The following is a 22,944-nucleotide window of genomic DNA, read 5'->3' as shown; positions in this document are numbered from 1 at the left end:
TCATATCAAAAGCCAAACTCACAAAGAGAGATGAATGATATATGTATTTATATAATGCAATCTATATTTTCAGATACAGGTGTAAACCAACATGTTTCCCTAAAAACAAAAACAAAAGTATTAAAACAGAAACATAAAAAGTAAAAATCAATATCTGTGCACGCTATTTGAAAGTAACCTTTGGCTTTCAAAAACACAAATTAAAAAGTACAACAGCATCATCAACACAAGCACCACCACCAACAACACACAAGAAAATTGTTATTTTTGAAAAGGATTTTCATGCAACAAAGGCATCCGTGATGAAAGGATGATAACACGGGACCAGTTCACTAATGATGCAGAGGGTCAGGTGGGTCTGATTCAACACACACACACACAGCAGAACTTAGAGCTCTGGTTTTCCTATCTCTGACCTACAAACAGAGTGCAAGCACAGTGTGAGGGTCTGACTGACCCAGCTGACACTCTGGTATGTGTGTGTGTGCATGTTAGATTACAAGTGAGCCCTCTTCAGGGTCTGAGTACTAGTTGACAGTTAAGGTTTAGGTTGAAAGATCCCTTCTCGTATTTCTCTTTGACAAGTTCAATTGGCTTTAAGAAGAGCTACCTCAATGCTGTGGTTCCTGGCTCTGTGTTTACTTATCAAATAAGTCATTAAATATACAACTATGAAAACAATAATCCAATACTGAGCTGACCAGTCAAAAACCAATGTTATTTACAGATGGTCAAGAAATATCCCGCCAAATGGTGACATCAAGTATCTGTGACTATAAGCTGAATGCAAGAATGTGCATCAGAGGAGATTGCCATCACTGGATCTGTTTATGTGTGTTTATTGGAGTGTCATTTTTGCAGAGTCTTTGTTTAACTGAGAGGCTTGTGTGAGATTCTCCTGTAGTCGACTACATTTGAATTAAGTACATAAGGTGACTGCATTGAAGTGACGTGACTGCATTGAAGAAACAAGGCACAATTAAAAAAGACATTAAAAAAACACAACTTCATGAACTGAGGGAGGAGGAAGAGGAAAGGAGAAACAATAGTGTGAACTTCTCCCCCCCCTCCACAAAATCCTCAAAGGTTTGTGAAAACAGCACACTGAGGAGAAACATTTGGCTTAAAACATCTCATCTTTAGCAATGCTCCAAAAACATTTATGTCCTTATGTTCAGTTACCCCCAAATCACTTCATTTGATAATTTCTTTTTTCTAAAAAAGGACATTATTCCCTCAAATGATTACAAAATAAAGCAACATCACAATACACAAAAATTACCTAACCAGTTACTACAACATTTGCATCATTTTTGCAGAGAGAAATTCATTGCTCCGGCTGTTCAACATTTGTCATTGGCCAACATTTAAAGGGATCTCCTTTAACTACTCCTTTTCAGTCAGAACACTAGATAAAGATAGAACCCATAGATTGTCAATGCAAACACATACTAAGTCAATGAAAAGCAACAGGTCAAACGATCTGGTCTATACTTCTCAAAATGTACTAGTTATTGTGTTTGTGGGTGACATCAACGCACAGTTTACATTAAAGATCTCATTTTAGATTACATATTCAGGCACAGTCATCTAGATTCTTCTCCTCTCTAAAACAGGCCCATTTAATATGCATTTTCTCCTATCTACATTTGCACCCAATACTGTAAGCACACCAGACAGATAATCATGGCTTTCTCTGCCGTTAGCGACCAAGTTCATGTTCTTTGGCATGACAGGTGGTGCAGATCGTGTGTGGTGTAAAGGTGTGTGTGTGTGTGTATATCTGTGTTTACAGAGGGATTAGGGAGATACAGCTGATTCGTTTCTCCTGAACTCAGAATGTCCAATAAGTAAAGAGTCCCAAGATAACGGAGAAAAAAACAAGGAAAAAAAGAACGTATATCATGGCATAGCAGTCCCCAGTTTTGCATACAGGCTTTCCTCATTACCAGGTATCACTCTGGGGGTAGGGGGTCAAAGTTCAAACATCCATAAAAGGGGAGTGGTTGGGGGTAAGGTGGCCCTCCTGATTAGACTGGAAGCAAACTTGTTTATGCATATTCACCAGGCAGAATTAATACAAAGTCAGGTTTGCTGCTGAAGTGCTACAGGCTCAAAGCGTTTATGTTTAAGCCTGATTCAGTCTCTGAAACAAAGAACCGCTGCCATCCAGTTTGTGTTTTGCCTAATATACTCCAGCAACAGTCTGAGGGAAATCACTCCCTGAAAGAAAGAACAGGTGCTAAAAAAGGCATAAAATCTCATCCGAAGTCCCATTAATGCTCCTTTCTTCACTTTTCAGTTCCACAATTTCTTTGTACACAATTCCATGGACTAGTAGTTCTTTTTTTTTTTTTTTTTCATAATCGTACAATAAGATTCGGGTTTTTTTTCTGTAAAAAAAATTGCATTTTTTTTTTCTGCCCGTTCTTAAATTAGCAAAGGGCTCCTCCCTGGTTCACAGTAGGCTGTTGAGAAATTGCAGCAGTGCTTCTCTGTTGTGGAGGGATGCGCCTGATAGTTGGTGGGGTCAAGGACTGCAGGTCACAGTTTGGCTTTCAGAAAGGAATATGTGGCAACAGCAGCAAGTGAGTGATTTTGCAGAGAAAAATAAGTTTTTTGTCTTTTTTTGGCTTTCTTTGCTATGATGTGTGCATATTTATTATTGTGTATGTGTATCAAGTGTAGTGTTGCTGTGTGTCTTATCGCTAATGCAGGTGTGTTTGTCTTGCGTTGGGTTGCTGCAGGAGTGCGTTATATTTGGTGGAGTATTTCATTGGTGTGTGTTTAACGTCAGGCCCTGCGCTCTACTGGCTGTTGCAGACACACTTCACTACCAGCTGATACAATAGGGAGTCTGTTGTCCATGTGGTAGCTGATCAGGTGACTCACACTTTCAAACCGATGGTCTTTTGTACGGACCTAAAAGACAAAAAAACACAAATTGCTTGTTTAAATACATACACACCTATACAACCAAGGACAACACCTCTTAAAAAATTCCCCTAGCCAATTCATGCTTTTCCCTCCCGTTTGTGTACTCTCTCGCCCGAACTCACCACTCCTTCTGGGTCGACTAGTAGCAGGTGTTTGGGCTGACCACCCTGCTGTCCCGTGAGGACGTACTGTCCCGGTGTGGTCCCAGATTCTCGCACCAAGAAGTCTCCATCCCGGGTCAGCAGCCTCTCTGCTTCCCTGCGACTTAAGCTACCATGGAACCAGGCCTCACACTGCAACTGCTGCACCAGAGGGGGCGCTGCTGTCACTGAGCCTGGGACACCATGCCCAGAGACCCCCAGGGCATCATCAAATGGCTCTTGAGAAATAAATACACACACATTTCTATTATTGTATTTCTCTCAAATGCATCCTATAGAGCAAAAAATAACCTGTTATCCTTAAATATTGTCTGTTTAGTGAACCACATTTCTGACAGTTGTGTGGCATGCACTGATAGTGGGCTGTGCCTTTAATGTGAGGAGCTTTACACAGTCAACCAATCAAGTTACATAAAATGCCCCTGTAATGGACAAAAGCACTCTAATTCCCTTATCTTCTTCCAAGGCGGCCTTCTGTGGGCAGCTCCACTCTTCAATTAGTCTGTCATATAGAATGTACAGTACACACTACTCTGCTCATCTCCTCAGTCAATAATTAACCCTTATTCTCTCCACATAGTAAAACAATTGCCCTAGCAATTTTGTTTACAACCTACACATCTTGTCAGCGTAGGTTGTAAACAGCTATTTAGTTTTTAAACATTTTACCCTGATTTGTCAAGCTAGAATGATTTTCCTAAAAACAACATAGACGGACTGAATAAGGCACTTACTCATGTCAAAAGCATCTCTGTGAGCATTTCCATTGGCTGCAACTGGGGGGCGGGGTTTATCCACATTGACGTATGAAGGGTCATCGAACAGTTCCCGTCCCCCTTCTTTGGCTCCCACTGAAAAAAGACAAAACGGACATCAGTGACCTTGGCACATCTTACCATTCCTTCATTAGCCATGTGCATTAAATGGCATTTTAACCACCCATGACAAGATAAAACAACACAAGAAATATAGTAAAGAAAATGTGTGACTGAATTCTGTCCTAATTGCGCCTGGATGATTAGTCTTCCCATTTCTCCGGATTTACGGTGAATCACAGAGAGATCCAGACAGACAGGTAGAGACAGAGCTCACCTGGCAGAGGCGGCAGCGGCTGCTTGTGAATGTCATTCTGGCCTGGTTGTCCATAAGGCTGCAAACAGAGGCATATAAACAAACAGTGAGTCACAGCCACATGTGGGCATACTCTGGCATACATATTCCTATTAAAAGGGTTACAAAAGGTCAATGATGATTTGTCTTTTACAAACCGAGCAATCCCAGCTGGGTTACTGTTGCCTTTTCATTTTTTTAGGCTCAGAACTAGGCAACTCTGAATAATATGGTGTTTAGTAATTAGATTCCTTACAAGTGTATCATATCTTGACTACAGTATGAGCAGTGTTTGGATGTGTTGAAACATGTGTATGAGTATCTCCTCCTCCTGTTGTGTTTATTTGCAGTTTTCTCACCAGCGTGGCACCTGGGCGGGTCCTCATGTCAATCAGTCCACCAGGGGGAGGCTGTTTTCCAGGGAAATTATTATAGTAGGGGACATCAGGAGGCGGAACTGCCTCATCATCTTCTTCCTCCCATGCAGAGCCGTCAAACGGAGCCATTCTGGGAGAACAGGGGTGATGCAAACGCATATACAGAATCACATTATGGGTGACAAAATACAAACATAAGCTTGTGTTTTGGGGCTCATGTGAGTGAAAATGTGCACATTTACCTGTCATGAGGTGTGACCAGTTTGGGGGGGTTCTTCAGGTACTGTTTGAAACGCAGTTCAAAGGCCTGGCCAATGGTGCTGATGACTTCCTGGGCTAAACCCTCTGAACACTCCAGGATATGACATGCTGAAGGAGAGGAGGCACAAATGACTAATAAGGAATGAAATATTCACTCAGCTATCAACATGCAGGCAAAGTAGAAAACTGCTAACACATGCACATTTTCAGTACATTCATGTAAATATGGCTTTCTCAAGGATACATGGAAAGTAATTACTGACAAAGAATGGCTGCTTATCATTCACGTTACCAACATACCCACACCCCTCCAGTTGAATGAATAATAGTAAAAAGGTTATTCATTGGTGTTGAATGTTGGTAAAATCTTAATGGACATGATGTAATCCTAAATATTTGAACAGAGGTTTTTCAGTTGCTCCTGACCTCTGTGAGTGCAAAACCAAGAATTGTACTTTTGTCCTCCATTTGTCATCATTGCACGGAAAATCAAGCCACATGTCGACATATTTAGCACATAATGATGAATAAAGCAGATTCTGCCAAACAATTAAAAACAGGACTGTTACTTGCTATGCCTATTCAGTGGTAAATGTACTGTTTTCTTCGTTTGCTCCGCTCAGTTGGTCTGTACGGTCTCAGCTCCAGTGGGCGGTGTGTCAAATTCAAAGGGGAATTACAAAATGAATAGAGCCATTTCCTTGACTTAATAGGATTCATTTTTATTTTAATTAAATGTTTTGTTCGTATTTATTTACGGTATTTGCTAAAAGTGCAATCTCAAAACCTGTTTCTCCATCCAGTGAGACTGAATGTAGACTGAACATTTGCAACTCATGTAGCAAAGGATCAGGGTGAGACTTCTACTCAAACCAAGAGCAAAAAACTAAAGTAATACGAGTCTTTTAAACATTTGAGACATTAAACATCAAGGTCATTTTCCTGTTTCTGCTCACCTCTCTGGTTGACTGGGTCTTTGGCCACATATGCTACGTACTCCGCTGTATCCTGAGGGAGACAGGGTAAGACAGTTACGGTAGGAAGGGAGGGAAAAACTCATAGAAGCAAAAGGGTGAAGGGCAGGTTTAGGATTGAAAGGTTGAAAAGCAGAAGAAGAACAAAGAGATAAAGCAAAAGCGGCACTCTTTAAGTCGTGACAGAAGTTAAAAACATACATTGAACTGAAAGAGAAATGACAGGAAGTGATGAGATCAAGCTTGTAAGAGGGAGATTGCAAACCAGCGAGGCAGCAATAGAGCGAGTGGTATTCATAAGAATAGACAATGACAGAAGACAGGAAGGAAGGATATGAAGGCTGAAGAAAGATGGAAAAAGGCCAGAGCGAGATTTGAGCTGAGAAAGAGAGAGAGAGAGAGAGTGTTGGGTGACTCACTGGGTCTCCTCCAGAAGCAAAGGAGATGGACTGCATGTGATGATTGGCGATTATCTGTGGAGAAAAAGAAAGAAAGGAAGAGAGAGAGAGAGAGAGAGAGAGAGAGAGAGAGAGAGAGAGAGAGAGAGAGAGAGAGAAGAAACAGAAGGAGAGCATGTGGGTGACATGAAGTATGTGGGAAGTGAGATGAAAGCATGTGGATGGAAAGACAAATGTGGAATCATTACTGAGAAAAGTGCTTTTTCCCTCCAGTGAGCACCATCAACTGAAGCAGAGATAAAAACTAAGTAGGGACAATGGATGGAACACCTTTTTAACAGTCTGCAACAACCGCCCATGTTGGATCAATAACAACACCAACACTTGCTAATGCTCTGTGCACAATGTGTGGTCTATATCTGAGGCTTTATTTCTGAATGGATATATGTGCGCGGCACGATTATTTTGCTACGTGTTAATGTGTACGCGCCGCACTACTGTATACCATCTCCTCAAAGAAATAACCATTGATCAGCAGCTATTAACTCATTAGAGGTCTGGGAGGAGGATCACATCCTGCCCTGTGGAGATGCAGGAATGAAGACGATGGTTAAGAGGGATTTGTGCAGCATCCAGGATAAATGAGGCAAACAAAGTGCAGAAGACATTTATCTGGGAATCCCCTGAATGGCCCAAAAGGTCACGGTACACAGTCACTAAAAATAATACCTTGAGTGGTAGGTTGAGGTTTATAAAGATACTTCCTTAAAGTCAAAATCTATTGAAACATGTATATATTTACATTGCTTAGGTCCAAATTCTGTGACATTTACGCTAACTAAGATCTGTTTAAATAAATAATTTGAGCGTGAAAGCAGTGGGATTAATCTTCATGCATCTTTTAAAACATATTCTTTGAAAAGATCATAAAACTCACTATGGGCAATTAATTCAGGTTAGTAGATATAATGATAATGAACAATAACAATGCAGTTTTACAGCAAGAAGATTTTGAATAAAATAAAAATTGAAAAAAAGCATTGTATGTCTGTATCATCTTTAAAACCACATGAATCCGTCTAGCAGAGAGCTTTCTCAGGTTTTTTGTCTGCTTCAGTAAACTGCACAGGCTAAGTGCACTCTGGATACCAAACATACTTTTGGCTAAAACTGAACTCTAACAATCATCAGCAGATCAGCAATTCTGACTCACAGTCAAATCTCAGGACGAATCTAAAAAACAATATACACAACAATGGCTTCAAGAGTCGGCTGGTTTTAGTCTAACCTGTTTGCAGTCGGAGGCCAGCAGGTTGAGGCTGCTGGTCGATATGGTGAGGCTGATTGTCATGCCAGCAAACTGCAGGTTACTCTTCCCCAGGATGGAGGTCAGACAGCGAGAGGAAGGCTGTGAAAAAGAGGGATGTGGTCCATGAGTGATAAACAAACAAGGTGTGCAGACACAGAACTGGACTTTTTTTCTTACTTTTTTTTTACTTCGACAAAGCACGATGGCCCATTGAGTGCTCCCTGACTGTGCATGAGCATGTGGGTGTATGTGTGGAAATGCCTGTGTGTGTGGGAGTGAAAGAACAGCTGCGATTGTGAAAGTGATCCTGTCTCCAAGGCCAACTGTGACCAATGGGGAGTAGACAGGACAGTTCACATACTGTAGGCTGGGCCAAGAGCATCACGCAGACCACGCCAGCACGATTGTGCCAGCCCGTTTATCCAAATCCTCTGCCTGTTCTCAGGGCTTTCATCCATATCTGCTCCAGAATATTTGGCGTATGCTGTGAGAAAAACAGCATCAGGGCATGATGCACATGCTCAGCCACATTAACCTCAGTCTAGCCAAATCAGAGGGACTAGACTACTTTAATCTATTCTGGTTTGCATCCTATAACTGTGTTTTGTCTGGTGTGCTGCACTGCCAGACATTCCTTGGTCAAAACCTGCTACGGCAACAGGCCACCGGATTTAGCCACCTGTTTTATGGACTGTTTGGGTGGATGTTTTTAGTTTTACAGGAATACTTGTGCTCAGACACACAGTCTTTAAACAGCAGACTGGCGGCTGTGTTTGCTAATCTGTAGTGCTTCTACGGCCTGACACTGGCTCCACACAAGCTACTACACCACCGCTCTAGCCTCCCTTGTGACAAGAGGGAGGGAAAACAGAGACCATAGAGTGATTGGTAATTACCTGCGAGTAGTCCACTGACCACAGAAGTGTACAATCAGCCTAAATCAAGATCTGTACGTGTGTGTGTGTGTGTGTGTGTGTGTGTGTGTGTGTGTGTGTGTGTGTGTGTGTGTGTGTGTGTGTGTGTGTGTGTGTGTGGGAGAGTGTGTGACTGAATAGCCAACTGACCACAGAGTGGACAATCAAGCTAAATCTAGCTCCGATCCAGAAAACCCTTCCAACTGCCGCCCACTTAAGCCGTATAAATAAATAATGCCCTGTAAGGGTGTGTGCTAGTGTGCGTGGTGTGTACCTTTCTCCTGCGCTGGGCTCCTTTGGCTCCGGGCACTGCCTCACACACCACAGAGATGGCCTCCCTGAAACATTAACAACATGCAAGTGTTGCAATAGCATGTCGTTAACCCTCACACCTTCCCGGACTCACAATTATGCGCATTAAATGAGATATGTCAGCGGGTGATTAAATTTATCGGCCCTGGCAACTGTACTCGTCTTTGCCACGGAGACAAACATCACTACGGAAACCAGAAGGAAACCACCAGGATTCCAGAACATTCTAATTTAGGCGCTGGGAAAGCTTCAGGCGTGTATACCCGTACACACACACACACACACACACGCACACGCACATATAAGCAGACATTAACACAGAAAGAAATAAGCAAGCAAGCAAAAGAGAGGGGAAGCGGGACAGAAAAAAAGAGCAAGCAGACAAAGACATATATGAGAGGTGAGCGGTGGTGTGTGAGTGCAGGCGGCCGCCGTTTCTTTAAGTATAACCACACATTTACCATCACACCACCCACATGCACAAACGAGAAATGAGATGAGAGGAAGACAGCACGTGAGCAGTGTGTAATCTCACCTGGTGACCTGAGTTCTGGTGTTGAAGTCCAGCGCTCGCATTGACTGTAGCACCTCCACACAACCCATGTACTGCCCAGGAAACAGGAAGGCAACACATTAACATCGGACATTTCCTACATCGCAGTCCCATTGGACAGATGGAACACAACAGAGGAAGAAAAGCAATGGTGTCCTTTCCTCATTTCTGTGTCAGTTTCTAAAAATGTAAAAGAAGCGTGTACATATGCAATGCGAACCTGACTGGAGAGAGAGAGAGAGATGTGTAATTATATAGTTCAGTCAGGAGTTAGTGAGAGTGTGCCAGTCACTTACCCGTACAGTGTAAGAAACACCGGTGGTGCTGACCACACTGTCGGAGTGCAGCCAGCCACGGGTGGGTTTGTTGACAAAGGAGCCATGGCGCGTCCACTCATCTCCTCCCAGTTGCCCTCCTTCCACCCGTGCCCTCCTGGACGCCCCTCCTAGCCGGTTCATGTCCTGCAGAGGAGGTCGGGGAGGGGGAGAAGGAGCGGTTAGAGGGGGGAGTGGGTGATGAAGCGGAGGGGAGGAGCTAGAGCTGCTCCTGTCGTCCCCAGAGGACTCAACAGGCGCCTGTGCCTGCTGCGGCCTACTTGAGGCCTTGAGTCCTGGGAGAAGAGTGGCAGAGACACCCAGACGAAGGGATCCCATTCTGGGGAAGAAGGAGCAAAGGGTGGTGGGGCTGTTCTCAGCCGGGCGGGGAGAAGAGGGGGGCAAGATGGGAGTGAGAGATGAGGAGGAGAGAGAGGAAGGTAAACCAGGGGAGGGAGTGAGTGGGGTGGCAGGACTGGAAGGAGGGAACGATGATGGATTGGAGTTTGTTTCATCAGTTGAGCTCAGCGATTCACTTCGAAAGTGGGTGTACTTGGTTTTTGGGACAAGCTCCATAATGAATCTGCAGTGTCAGTTTTTATATCCGCGCAAGTCCACACAGGCTCTAGTGATTCAATCAAAGTCTCTTTGTCTCAGTATTCAAAGTTTCTCTCGAAAAGGACACACAGCCATCTGTCTGTCTCCCTCAGCGTAAGAGCTGCATCCATCTGTCTGGTTGTCTGTCCTCCACTCATTACCAGGCAGCCGAAACCAAACTGTCTTAAAAACGGCTTCACCCACAATGAAAGAAGAATGAGAAAAGGTGCAGAGGAAAAGTGGGGTGTCCCAGTTAATGGTAGAATGCAGATGAAAAAAGTTTGTTTTTAGTGCACCAGTGCAGATCATGTTGTCATCAGTTCACTTCTAAATCTGCGTCAATGTTCATTGTGTTCCCAGGGACTGATGATGACATAGTTTAACTCTCCACAAAGTGTTCATCAGTGTTTTTGCCATAATGTAAAACAATATCTGTGAGTATCTTGTCCCAGCTTAATAGCCTCTCAGTGAGGGCCAGTTATCCAGCTGTCGCCAGCACCATGGAGAATCAACACAAGTGATTGTCTCTCAACGCCCCCCTCACATGTGTGTCTTACTGCACTGAGCGTTGTGCTCTTATACGTGATGTGTTTACATGTGAGTGAGACGGTATAAACCTTTCCTACCCACAATGATTCTTAGATTATGTGTGTGTTGGCGTGTGTGCACATGCGTGCATGTTGTGAAGCAACTCCCCTTGGCAGCTCTATCCTGCTTGACATGGGCCCATAAAAATCCTATTAGCAGCCAACGAGGGGATCGCAAGGGGGCTGCGCGCACCAACACAGCAGCAACACACACACAATACAGAGCTCCAATTGGTCGATACCACAGCGAGCACCTGCAGAGCTCAATGAAGCCCAGAACTGCTAAAGAAGAGAGAGGAGGCTTACTGATGTGTGGCTAGTATCCAACGCAGCACGCTTTAACACCTACTTTTCAACTGCATCGTATTCTCAAATCTTTCATCGGATTCCTCTTTTATTCCCTCTCCCTCTTCCTCCAAACGGTTTCATGTCCTCTCTGAATGGCCCTCGCTCTCTCCCTCCCTGCGTCTCCTTCTTCTTCTTCTTCTCTCCTCTTCCAGATTACTTCTGACACAGCCTCGTTCCCCTTCTCTGCACTCTTTCCTCCCCTCTCTCTGTCTCCTCTCTTCTCCTGGAAGCCCTCTCTCTTTCTCCACACGATGTACTCTGCCAACCTCTGTCTCTCCAACGCCTCCGCCCTCTCCCGCGCCACCACTTCCTCTCTCCTCTTCCAGATGATCTCTCGCTCCCCCTCACCCCCTCCCTCGTCTGCTCGCCCGTTCTCCAGGCTGTCCTGTTTAACAGTCCCTGTCTAATGTATTGATGGTGAGCCCTGTCTTTCCGCCTCTCTGACTTTAAGATTGGGGATGGCTAGAGGCTAGGCATGATCACCTATTTAGACACCAGTAGAAAACAGAAAGAAAAAAGTTAGTACTTAAGACTGGGCCGGTAGAGTTGGGCCCGTTCCTGACTGAAGTTCCTGCTATGGCTAAAACAAGTGAGGCTGTCTTGGTTCAAGTGTGTTGCCTAAAACGCCTTAGTTAGGATGTTTTTTTTCTTTTTCTGGAGCACCATTAAATATTTGTAGGTTGATTCTGAGATGTTGTCTGTGTCCGCTACAGCGATAGACAATGCAGTAGCACGGTGGTGATGTAACACCGGAGAATGTAGGTCATTGGCTGATGACGACTACCGGTGGGCTTGTTGTGATGGTAATGAGACCTGATTGGTCCAGTGTGAACTCCCAACCCAGGGTTCCCTGAATGGTGCTGGAGGCTCACTAGAGTTGAACGTGAACTCGCTCACCCTGCTGGAAATTCTCAATTAAAACCGCACTGTTGTTAATGCTGATATCTCTATGCACCTCTCATCGTACCCTGTTACTTTATTACTGCCTGGTTCAAACAACAAAGCACAGATTATAGTTACCTGAGAGAAGAGCGTTGACACAGCCCCATATGATATGAACAAGCCAAGTGTTAAAGTTCTTGGACCGCTTCCTTCCTTATCTAAGGCAGGGCTTATCGAGCAGCAGGTTAGCTCTCAGTTTTACTTCAAACTATCGTGTAGAAACCACATAACATCTCATACTCTGCATAGACCAACCTAGAAGGCAAACAACAGCCTGTTTACATTAACAGTCTCACGCAGAGTCCCAAAGTCCCAAAACAGTCTGCAGCAGTTTGATCTCAGTAGGAGGCAAGACTACACCTACAGTCCTGCAGCAAGCTTGCTGGCCTACAGCTCAGTGCTTTTGAGGCACTAGTCATATTTACAATCTGTTGAACTTTACTCCCTCAAAAGGAGAGCAAGGTTTACACACACCTTGCCTAGACCACTTACACAACGTCTTAAATCTGGCACCGATGTTTCAATAATGCCTAGTGAAAAGGTTGATTTTTCCACACTCTAACATTTCAGAACTTAACTGTGTCTGAAGTACAGCGGGCCAGCTTGTAGTGGGTGCTGGATGCATGGCAAAGGAACAGTCGCCTACACTAGTCTAGCACCACAGAGGGATTGTCTAGCAATTCTAGCTAGTCATCCATCTGGTCTTGGCTAAAAAGCACCATGGAAGATCCAGTCACACTCATGTACTGCCAGACAGGCTGGGATAATCTCCAGAAAGCTGTAAAGAAGTATGGCTGGAAAAGTCACAAAAGACACCCGGTATTTGGACAATCAAAGAGCATGCAGAACAAACAAAACAGTCCGTAACACCCCTAATAGAACCAGAAAGTAGTCTTGACAGGGAATTAGCACTTAAAAAGGCAACACTAGAGATGAAAATCCAGGTGTGTTCTCATATGCAGGGGTGCTGAAATGCTATAGTTAACCCTCACACTGCCCAAGGATGTTTTAGTGCACAGGACACAGTGTAGGTCAGGTGACTGCAGAGGAGATGACCCCTCTACATGAGGAGAGATCCTGAATCACCGACACACAGGCAGTAATAGGAACAGACTGACACAAACATTAGCACACCTAATGATCGGTGATTAGCGGCCTTGAGGCCAAGCAGCTGCACAGAGTGAGATGTACAAGTGAAACCGGTACGATAATCTCATTTATCCGGTCATTCCTGATAATGGCACATCAGCTTTACTGATGAAGATGGTGGTTGCCATTGATAAAGGTGAGATCAGGACAAACAGGACTGAGCCAACGTGCACAAGACGAAAAAAGGGAGAATGGGAAGGGGGAGACAGGTGACCTGAAACAACCCTGATTCTCGGAGACTGCCGAGCTTCGCATAGACAAAGACTGTCTAGGAAAGGAAAAAATCCTGTCTAAGAAAGAAAGTCTAAAAACTGCACACAAGCATGGACTAATCAAGTCTACTGCTTATTGTCTACTAGATATATACAATGACCTAATGGAACAGCACCAGTTTTAAGAAATAAGACAAGAAAAAAGAACTTTACATCTTGTTCTGTCTGCAGCTGCCGCCCGTTGCTATGGCAACAGACATTAAAAGAGATGCCTGCGGAGGATATATACTGAGAAGTCCCGACAACCGCAGAAATCTTCAGACAAAGAGATAACTGCTTTGTCAAATCACATGGCAGCAATTAGTTGCTGCATCAAAGGCTCCACATTAGCGCTTCTTTTCATCCAACAGGAGGAAAAACTACAGACTCCTAGAAAGATCAATAGGTTTCAGGAAATGATCAAAGTTTGACCGGCGTCGTGCCAGCCATAAAACCCAATCAATGTTGACATCCCATGTCGGCTGCATGCACTGACTCCAACTAGGGCATGTAAAACTGTATGTCTGATATTATTTCAAAAGAACAATAAACACTTTCCTAATAACGGTATAAACAACAACAACTACACTAACCATTTACTTCTAAAAGACAACACTGATGTTTAGAAAACTTGCATAAAATCAACCTGAATATTCTGTGCAGCAGCTAACAAAGACAATGATTGTATAACATCCTGCAGAGTAGATCTTAATGCTCATAGAGAATAGAAAATCAGAAGTCACAAAGAGAGTCTATATTTACAAAAAAAAAAAAAAGTAATCAAATTGTTCTGTATAAAGTGACTCTAATCAATTTCAAGAGTTCTTTTTTTTTTAATGAATGGCAAAGAATAAATAGTAGTTCCTTTTTTGGTTTAAAAAGCATACAGTTGATAATCCATGGCGATTCATCTAAAGCTGGGCACACATGAGAACCACATTAATGTTTAAACAGCCACAGACTGTCCGGTCATCCGTCCTCTCCTTCCTCTTTCTGGCTCTCTCGTCCGTCCACTCCCTGAAAAACGTGCTTCTCCTCTGATCCGCTCTTCCGCTCGATTAATTCACAAAGTCACTGCCGGCAGCTCCTCTCCATCTATCCTCTCCTCCGTTTGGCTGCCTCCTCTTCTCTTCCCTCCTCTGTCTGTCTGTCTCTCTCTCTCTCACTCTCTCTCTCTCTCTCTCTCTCTCTCTCAGCAGATGGTGAAAAGGCAGTGCTGCCAGCATGGACAATGGCACTCCGTCATTGTGCTCCTCTTCTCCCCTCACGTCTGTCTCTCATTCCCACTTTCCTTCCACCTCTGTCTGATAAGGGGACGATCACGCTGTCTGTCCTCCCCTCCTCCCAGCCTGGGTGATGCTGCCTCCCATTTTCTCTCTAACCGTCTCTCTGTGTCTCTCTCTCTCTCGCACACACACACACACACACACACACACACACACACACACACACACACACACACACACACACACACACACAGTCGCGGCTGCTGCCTCTGCCCTCCCCACCTCCCATCCTACCTCCTTCCTGTTTCCTCCCCTTCCCCCCACCTCCTCTCTGCAGACTCAGTCATTTAGCAGCGTACATGTGTATGCACAGCAAGATGCTGCGCTCCTGCACATTAATGCACACACTCCAAGGGGAGATGTGAAAGAGGGGAGGAAGAGGAGAAAGAGGGGGCAGGGGGATGTGTGTTTTGTGTGTGCATGTGTGGGGTGGGAAGGTTGTCCATGTTGGCTATTCAATGCTCCTCCCTTATTCATGTTTGGTAACCTGAGAAACAGAGTGAAAGAGGGGGGAGAGAGGACGGATGGAGACAGACAGGGGAAGAGGGTTCACCCTCCCTCTACGGGCTGTACAGAGTGTGACATGAGGTCACTATATAACCTTGATCAAAGTGGGCAAATTCAAAAAGAAACAAACAGACTGGCATTCACATAATAAATATTCCCTGTAATACTACATGACTAGAGCTCTCTAAGGGGAAAGGACAGGTTATTACCAAGCAAGCACAATAACAACTGAGTAATTCTATAGAGACAGACAGAAAGCAGAGATCCCACAGATTATACCCGACATTCAAGTGTATCTGGTGAGAAGGCAGCGTGCAGAAAGCAGAGGATACCACCCATAGAGTGACACAGGAACCCAGCAGAGTGGATAGCAAGGAGTCCTCAAATGACATCCCAACATACAGTCCCTGCAGTACTCCATTGAACCACTGCACCGTCATCATGTAGTTGAGTAGTGTACTCGGGGATCTCAAAATGAGAGAACTGCAGAGAACCAGAGTGGCATTCAAGATAATATCCATCACCCCACACCAAACAGTGATATGATTGGAAGTGATTGGTGAAGACGGCCCCCTCCACCCGTAGCCTACACCATGCCTCTAACCAGTGAAACACATGATACACTGTGGCTTAGGGTTTACAGAAAGATGATATGGCTTTCTTAATATATTTTAGAAAGTGAATTATTTTTTGGGCTATCCTGAATTTATATTAAAGATGCTCACTCATTTCACAGTTCATTAGGTACATCCAACTCAAACTAATGCAGTCAAATACAACAATCCTGCAAACACGGTGCAAAATGAACGCTTTTGTCCACCAGCCATATGACTAGTGAATGTTCAAACTGCCACTCGACTCAATAGATTACCATTGTTTTTTAGCTAGTGAATGAAGAAAATCTGCAAGTTGCACATTTTATTTGTCTCCAAAATGACTATAAAGTTTAATCAACACCTATCTAAAACAGTTTTAAAAAACGGAACATTTTAACCTTCATGAAGGTAGGATTTATTGTAGGACTGTTGTATTAGTCCATTAGTTTTAGCTAGATGTACCAAATAAACTGGCAACTGAGTCATAAACAGTCACTCCAACCACAATACATTTACGTAAACAGGTCTGCACAATTACTCATGCATGATTACATGCTGCGGCGTTAGTTTGCAGTTTCACAAGTACAGTCGTAAGTACCAACTTCGAGACTGCCGCGGGGGGAAAAACTTTTAAATGATAAAAGATACCAAATGTAGTAAAAAATAGTTTGTTTTCTCCAAGCATCAGTAGAGGTGCAACAATATAATGTATCACACTGTATTGTTTCTTATAAGACTGTGCTTTGTTCAGAATCTGTTGAATAATCCTCCTGTTTTCTGCTGCTGCTGAGAAAACCAGCTAAATGGGTCAGGCAAAGTTCCATTTTTTTATGTCAAAGTCTTAAACATCACAATTCAGTAGTTGAATTATAAAAAATTTAAAATAGAAAATTAGGGCACATCTCAAGAAGGCCTTATTTCATGATGTATTGAAAATGAATCGAGCTTAGAATTTAGGGAATTATTACACCCCTACTAAAACTGCAGTCAAACTAATTTAGAGAATTTTGCTGTAATGATGCAGCCCTAAATTTACAAAAATTCATTAAGTACAAGACCAGTATTGAACCCTCCTGAAGTGGGCCAAACAATTACTTCCAGGAGAGTATTTTAACCTATCCTTTAAACCTCTCATCAGTCTCTCTACAGAACTGATTTACATATCAGACATGAGTTTTTATTTTTTATACTTTTTATTTGCCATCACATTGTGCTGAGAAGAAGCAACCCCTTTGCCACTGTGTCAGAGTGTGTTTTTGATTAGCTGGTTGTATCATTTGAATGTCTTACCATATATTCCATTGGCCAACACAGGCTGCCTGTGGGTCTGTAACACTAAAAACACCAAAGTGCACATCAGCACACTGTACACGCACATACACACACAAAAACACAAACACACACACAAACTCAAGGAGCCAATCACAGCACGCTCCAATGCCGCCCTTGCAGCTACTCGACTCCCAGCATGCTTTGCTCCCAGGATCAGCTGTGGAGAGGGTCATGGGACCTCCTTGATATAAACAACCCAGTTGATTTAGCACACAGAGACACAACATTGACATAAGACAGAGACAGAGCGAGACTGAGTTGGAGAAAGTAAAAGAAAGTGAGAGAAAGAGAGAACAAGAGTGATAGGAGAAAGGAAATAATCCAGTGTGCATGTTGAAACACACTCTGTGGAATGAAAGGAATTAACTGAAAGGACCACATGTGTAGGATGTTTGTGTCTCGGCTTGCCCAACACAAGTTAGTGAGTGTGCGTTTTGTTTCTACGCATGAAGTAGATGGAATATCTGTCGGTCGAAGCTGCAGCCAGTCAGTATTTATTAGATGAAACAGTCAGAGACGGACGAGACGGCGATCTGGATCTAATGCAAACGCTGTCGGGCCACATCTGCTGTCTGCTCTTATACTGTGTGTGCATGTGTAATCTGATTTTGACCCGCCTCACTCCTCACCCCCTTACATACACTAGGCCAAAAAAGATGAGCGTAGATGAGTAAACTGGCCTAGTCACTGACCTTTTCCCTACTGGACTAATGCCAGCCCAAGATGCTGTCTAACATCAGTTCACATTAAGGAGACAAGAGAGACAATGATGAAGATGATGAGCGCAGAGGGAACAGTGGGAGGGGACGTAACAAACCTCTATGACTGGAAAAGACGTGCAAACACGCACGAACATACGGACGGCAAAATGGCAATCAAATTTTCAAAAATTAGGGGCGAGAGTGAACATTAGATTATCCAGGCATTCAGCAGGAGGCCTTTCTGCTGGTTTCATAGCTCACCACGCACACAGCAAACATGTGAGCTGGCTATTTTGGGTTGCACCGCCAACCCCCTCCCCTCCACCACCCCCTCTAACCACACTCCCACATCTCTATCTCCTTCCATCATTCCCTTCCTGCTGCCACTCTCTGCCTCTCTCTACTTACAACTTCCCCATTGCTATAACGGTTTATGTGTCATACACAGTGTGTCATAACTAGTGGAATTTCTTCACCAAAGTTCTCCGTCAGGCTTTGATACGTGCAGAGTGCTTAGTGTGTCCGTAGCAACCATATGCTAAAAGTTGTCAGGTCATGTTTACATATTCTCTTATCAGATATCTCTTGATTCAAGTCATAACTTGCCATTTTTAAACCACATTTTAGCAAAATTCCGCTTTCTGTATGGCTGCTTGTGTTAAAACATCACAAGCTGCTGTGTTTAAGAAACGGGGGGAATTTCACAATCCAACCACGGTAGATCAAGGAGACCCCCCTCGAGAACGCATGTCTCAAGTTTCATGATCCACCTGACAGGTACTGAATTGACACCAGTATCAAAAAGCGTCAGATGACACCCAGACATACTCTATTTATGCATGAGCTATTAACCAGGTTACCCTTTACCAGATTGAGGTGAACATTAACACAACTCAAAACATGTCCCTTTTGAATGGAAGCGGTTTCATTTAGGGACACTAATGTTATGAATGTTTGTAAAAGGTAGAAATGTTTTTAAGTCCCTGGTCTGCAAACACAGTCAATTTCATTTAAATATAGATTAAGTAGTTTTGTCACTGTGCATACTACAAACACCATTTAGATTGTGTTATCTAATTCAAGTGTCTTGCAGTATCATTGCTTTTACATTTATTTTAGCAAAACAGGTATCCAAATGCCATTTTCCCCCAGCTGCTCAAATAACAGAGTGGGTTTAAATCACTTCATTTTTATTGATTATGCTATTAAAATACATCCGGCATGTTCAAAGTGTTAGTATTTCACTAGGTATTTGCAGAGTTGCTGAATATTTCAGTGAGTGTGACGATGTATTGCTCTCTGAAATAAAGTATAAGGAACAACAATCTAAAGCAGTGATAACAGCTCTGTCAGGGACTGATGATTAAATGAGAATCTAAGCTGCTCCAGACAGGATATCAACCTAACCCTAAAGTGACTTTTATGAGTAGAGGAACAACTTCAATCTCACACCCAACACATTGAGCAAGGCCAGACATAGATGGAGGAGCCCTGATCTGCAACAAAAAGAGGTGACTTCTAAAAATGCAATCTCGATTTCTGCATAAAAACAGATCGACTACGATAAAAGAATAAGAGACATTTCTCATCTCAATGCACATGACACAACAGATTCATGCTGATATGTTGTACATGTCACAGCCAATATAACGATAGGGGCCTGTGACTACAGAATCCAAAAATACCAAGCTACTCTCACTTCTCGTTTGAAACATCACAAAGGTTAGGATTTTGATCAAATTGCGGTTCATGCGGTGTACTGAACGCTGAGCATGTTGCACTCCACCGGAGCAGTGCAGGAGGAAATACGGCTGACACTCCGTCCCATTGTGTAGGGTTAGAGACGGACAACCACATGCTACGACCTCGAAAACAAACTCCCACAGGTTGTTTCCAGAACACACTCACATGCGCACACACCAGACGCAAAAACAGACAAACATACCCCCACACCGAAAGACGGACAGATATAGAATACATATACGACAAAGACACAGACAAACACATCCTCACATGAGCAGACACCCACACATTATGTCCTGTCAACAGTCTTGACACCGTGTTTCATCAATAGCCAAGTTTCAAGTATCACAAAACTAATTCAAGGTTAATATCGGCGCTAACATTTACTGCTAACAAAAAAAATCAAAGCTTATTTCTGAAATGACTGACTGTGTGTATGTCTGTGGGTGAGTGTTCACTCTGACAGGTGTGTGCATGACCGCACACACCTGTCAGAGTGAAGCTGTAACAGCCACAAGTGTCACGCTGTGCTGTCAATCAGGACTAAAGCTTTCACTGGTGATTGATACGGTTTGAGGAGAATTGGACAGATCCAATTTTAATCAAGTGGATTTGGATTGTGGCAACGCTGCGATAGAGCGGCCGAGATGTCCGCTTCGACTGACAGATTGTGTATCCGGCTGTCCTTCCGTTTGTGTTGTTTTTGTCCTTGTATATAGTGTGTGTGTTTGTCTGGGTCCTGACATGTGTCTAAATCTACCATTTTTCGGGTGCATCAGTTCTTGATTGGACCTTCTCTTCCCCTCCATTTCATCTGCGGAGATAACTTCCACCATATAATATCGTGTCAGGGGCTGCTGGTCTGAGCTGTGTGGCTGACCCTGATAAGAGCATTGAGCCCCCCCCTTGCTCTCAGTTGCCTCAATCATCCCACATACCCTTGAGTCTGTTTCCATAATCGTCTGTCTGTCCTTCACTCGTTCATGGTGAACTTTAACTCTGTCACAGTGACCCTGTTTCAAGCATTGACAGTATATATATATATATATATATATATATATATATATATATAAGGTTTCAACACATCTGGGGTGAGCTTCGCTGACCACTCTCCATGCATACGCTCAATACAGAAGAAGAAATGGTGGTGCATGACTGTAAGTTTACTGTGTGATTGTGTACAGATTTGTTTGTGTGTGTGTGTGTGTGTGTGTGTGTGTACACTGAAACTTGTCTCACTAACTTGAAGAAACCTCAAATCTGACACTACCAGGACCCTTTCGTTTAAAGGACGTAAGGCCTGCAACTGATTATTATCTTCATGAATTAACTTGCCAAGTATTTTCTTTTTGTCTAGAAAACATCAGATAATTTGATCAAAGGTGAGATCTTACAAAGATATTCAGTTTCACTATCATATAAAACACAAAATCTTCACATTGAAGAATATGGAACCAGCAAATGTTTGTCATTTTTGCATTAAAAATGTCAGCATATCAAATTAGCTCCTTATTCATTTTCTGTCTAATGACTCATCGATCAATCACCTAATTATTTCAGCTCTGAATCTGATATCAGCGCTGTGTGTAACAGATAACCAAAAAGGCCATTTTAATGACCAATTCTCTATTTATTTACTGGAAGAGGCATAAACTCGGTTCGGGGGCCACTCAGTTCTCATCATTGCCTATTTCAAAGTAACCACAGTGCTTAACAGTGGCTGTGAAACTCCACAATGTGGCTCGACTGGCACCTCCTGAGACTTTAAGCTCAAATAACAAAAAAAAACTCGTCTGACAGCGCGAGGACGAACACAAGTTGCATTTAGCTCGCGCGTGTGTGCACAGCCCAGTCAGATCATGAGCTACTTTTTTTTTTTTTTTTTTAACAGTAAGACCCCGACAGGCTAACACGACACTGTGTTGCCTTATAAATGACACACACGACTTTACAAAGACAGAACAATGATTCCCCGTGGGCACCGCAAAGATAGCAGGCGAAATGAACCATTTCCTCAAAACTTCTCATATGTACAACTTGACGCACTAGCACGCACACACAATCCATGCCCCTGAGAGAGAGAGAGAGAGAGAGAGAGAGAGAAAAAAAAGTGTGGTCAACTTTAACGAGCAACTTACCAGCTCTCTTCCTCCCTTTCCCTCGAGTTGCCCCTCCTGCCCACCAAGCTGTTGCTGCACCAACTTGAGTTTAATTTCATCTAACAGGACAAAGGGTCGATGGTTTTGTCCGACAGGCGCCTCACAGTTTTGTTTAACTTCATAAGAGATGAGTCTAAACTTCTTCTTTCCTCTCCCTTTCCTTCCCTTCCTCCTCCCCCTGCCTCCCCCCCTCCGCAGCCACGACAGAAGCCACTTCCGTGAACAACTGGCAACGTCATCTGGCTGTGTGTGTGTGTGTGTGTGTGTGTATATATATGTGTGTGTGTGTGTGTGTGTGTGTGTTTGGCCCTGTTTTGCACCTGGCCCATTCAATGCAGATTGCGCAAAAGTAGAAATCCCAGACAGCGAGCCAAAAGCATTAACACTTGAGTCATCTTAAATAAAAACCACATGCGAACATGTTGTTATTGTTGTTTTTTTTAACTTACTTTCATGAACCTCATGTTCAGTTTTTGTTATTTGGAGAGGTGTTGGTTCAACTGTATGAACATTTTGGAGGATGTAAAGTTAGTTGAACTGTATTATACAGAGAGGTGTTTCTGTTATTAAGCAGCTCAGTCCTCACTGATATAAATGGGGAAGACAAAATGAACATAAATTCTAGCTGTTGTGTCTCTGACAGTCACTGGTACCTTTAGTCCCCTCATTTCCATTAGCACAGTATTGATGGATATAAAGACAGTGATTTTCATACAAGCTTAATATAATGGAAAGAATGAAAGCAATACCCCTAAACAATGAAAATACCATCAACAACTCATGTGGAGCTTCTCACGTGCACCCAGGGTCGGTCTATACATAGCTATAATAGACTCTTTTTCCCAGAAGCCCCATTTGACATGCTGAAAAAGCACATGTGTAAATGGCTGAATTCCGTTAAGCTGCTCCAGTTTCGGGGTATTGGTATTGTTCATGCTGACTCACTCATATGTTCTTATGTCGTTCAACACATTATAGAAGCTTATCTCAGCCAGGAAAAAAGTATGAAAAGCTGTGGAAATGACAAAATACTCCCGCTGTAAGTAAAATATATAATAGATAGAAAATACTAACTTTTAAAGTCAAGCATTATAAAATATATAATATTTTATTATCTATTATTGTC

General features: G+C 43.2%; 1 protein-coding gene across 4 annotated transcripts; it reads right to left on the bottom strand.

Annotated features, from left to right (window-relative positions):
• Window positions 1–31: 31 nt before the first annotated feature.
• On the bottom strand, window positions 32–22,000 carry shc1 (SHC (Src homology 2 domain containing) transforming protein 1). 4 transcript variants are annotated; one of them, XM_051405939.1, is made up of 14 exons: window positions 21,798–22,000; window positions 17,174–17,218; window positions 9,603–9,767; window positions 9,289–9,359; window positions 8,716–8,779; window positions 7,507–7,626; window positions 6,240–6,293; window positions 5,803–5,854; window positions 4,828–4,954; window positions 4,568–4,715; window positions 4,191–4,248; window positions 3,833–3,949; window positions 3,060–3,316; window positions 32–2,922 (listed from the first exon to the last, which is right to left on the bottom strand). In XM_051405939.1, exons 2-14 carry the CDS (start codon window positions 17,183–17,185, stop codon window positions 2,794–2,796), a joined length of 1,374 nt encoding a protein of 457 aa, XP_051261899.1. In that variant the 5' UTR covers window positions 17,186–17,218; window positions 21,798–22,000; the 3' UTR covers window positions 32–2,793. The 4 variants fall into 4 exon arrangements, with proteins under 4 accessions (XP_051261899.1, XP_051261900.1, XP_051261897.1 ...); XM_051405940.1 differs by lacking the exon at window positions 17,174–17,218; XM_051405937.1 differs by lacking the exons at window positions 17,174–17,218; window positions 21,798–22,000 and having other exon boundaries at window positions 9,603–14,888.
• Window positions 22,001–22,944: the final 944 nt, after the last annotated feature.

This window comes from Dicentrarchus labrax, unplaced genomic scaffold (genome assembly GCF_905237075.1).
Source record: "Dicentrarchus labrax unplaced genomic scaffold, dlabrax2021, whole genome shotgun sequence".
NCBI classification, from domain to species: domain Eukaryota; kingdom Metazoa; phylum Chordata; class Actinopteri; family Moronidae; genus Dicentrarchus; species Dicentrarchus labrax.
Note: the sequence above shows the minus strand (reverse complement) of the source record. Positions and strands in the feature narration are given on the sequence as shown.

Excerpts from the sequence above, each read along its gene's own strand:
- shc1 (XM_051405937.1), bottom strand. The coding sequence starts at position 10,196 with ATGGAGCTTGTCCCAAAAACCAAGTACACCCACTTTCGAAGTGAATCG. Across the intron at positions 9,360-9,602 it reads GTGTTTCTTACACTGTACGG|TACATGGGTTGTGTGGAGGT; the intron begins GTAAGTGACTGG and ends TTTCCTGGGCAG. Across the intron at positions 5,855-6,239 it reads TTGCTTCTGGAGGAGACCCA|GATACAGCGGAGTACGTAGC; the intron begins GTGAGTCACCCA and ends TGTCTCCCTCAG.